The sequence below is a fragment of the Monopterus albus genome, unplaced genomic scaffold, assembly GCF_001952655.1.
Source record: "Monopterus albus unplaced genomic scaffold, M_albus_1.0 scaffold103.1, whole genome shotgun sequence".
NCBI classification, from domain to species: domain Eukaryota; kingdom Metazoa; phylum Chordata; class Actinopteri; order Synbranchiformes; family Synbranchidae; genus Monopterus; species Monopterus albus.
Window position 1 is genome coordinate 1,927,549 of NW_018127983.1, and position 899 is coordinate 1,928,447.

The window sequence follows — 899 nt, forward strand, 5'->3', positions numbered from 1 at the left end:
TGTTATGTCCAGCTCCAAAACCGTACTGCGGCCAGCCACTGGAGCAAGCGCGGGTCCCGGGCAGCCCACAGTGCAGCACATCATCCACCAGACTATTCAGGTGCCCCGATGCACGTTTTCTTTTTTTTCTTTTTTTTTTAAAGAAGTGTAGATATTGTGTTGGGTGTTTATTAACAGTGTTGGATCACTCTCTCTGCAGTCCCGCCCTGCTGTAACAACATCTACGGCTGTGCTTCCAACTGTGGTGGCTCCCATTTCTGCTACTAGAACTCAGTCCCCAGTTATCAGTCCAACTGTTACACACTCTGCAGAGGTGGCTCATGGGTAAGGAGAAGTGTGAGAATTTGACTTGGGCTTTAGCAGAGATGCTGTAGTGCTCAATTTTTAAAATAATTTTACAGTAATTGCTTAGATATGTGACTATATCAAAAACTTAATTTAATGTTATTTATTAGTACACCATGCTGAGGTTATGTCAGAGAATTATGGCTTTGGGCTGTACAGTTCAACCAATGAGTGGTTATCCTGTCTTAAATTCTTTTGCTTGAAGGATTTTTAGATTCCTGAAAAGGTGAGGGTATCTAGTGTTTAACAAGAAAACTATCAAATTAAGTAAAGTCAGAACAAAATGGAGTCACTAGTCGGGGCGTTTTCCAGCACCCTTCCCAAGGACCCCAAGAAGGCTGGGTACTCTACACTGCCATTCGGCCCATAGGCACAAACAGCAGTGAGAGACCTATCCCCAACCTGAAGGTGCAGGGAAATGACCCTCTCGTTCACTGGAGTAAACTCCAACACATGGCGGCTAAGCTGGGGGGCTATAGGCAAGCCCACCCCAGCCCGCCGCCTCTCACCGCAGGCAACTCCTGAGTAGTGGAGAGGCCAGCCCCCCTCGAGGG

At 47.1% G+C, this 899-nt stretch overlaps 1 protein-coding gene across 1 annotated transcript in view; it reads left to right on the plus strand.

Moving 5' to 3' along the window:
• The window catches only part of sap130a (Sin3A-associated protein a), an 18,224-nt gene that overhangs the window by 5,071 nt on the left and 12,254 nt on the right, over positions 1-899 (plus strand). The window contains 2 exon segments of the mRNA XM_020610071.1: positions 1-100; positions 200-324. The exon segment at positions 1-100 is cut by the window's left edge and continues 20 nt beyond it. Of these exon segments, the coding sequence (XP_020465727.1) occupies positions 1-100; positions 200-324 (225 nt within the window).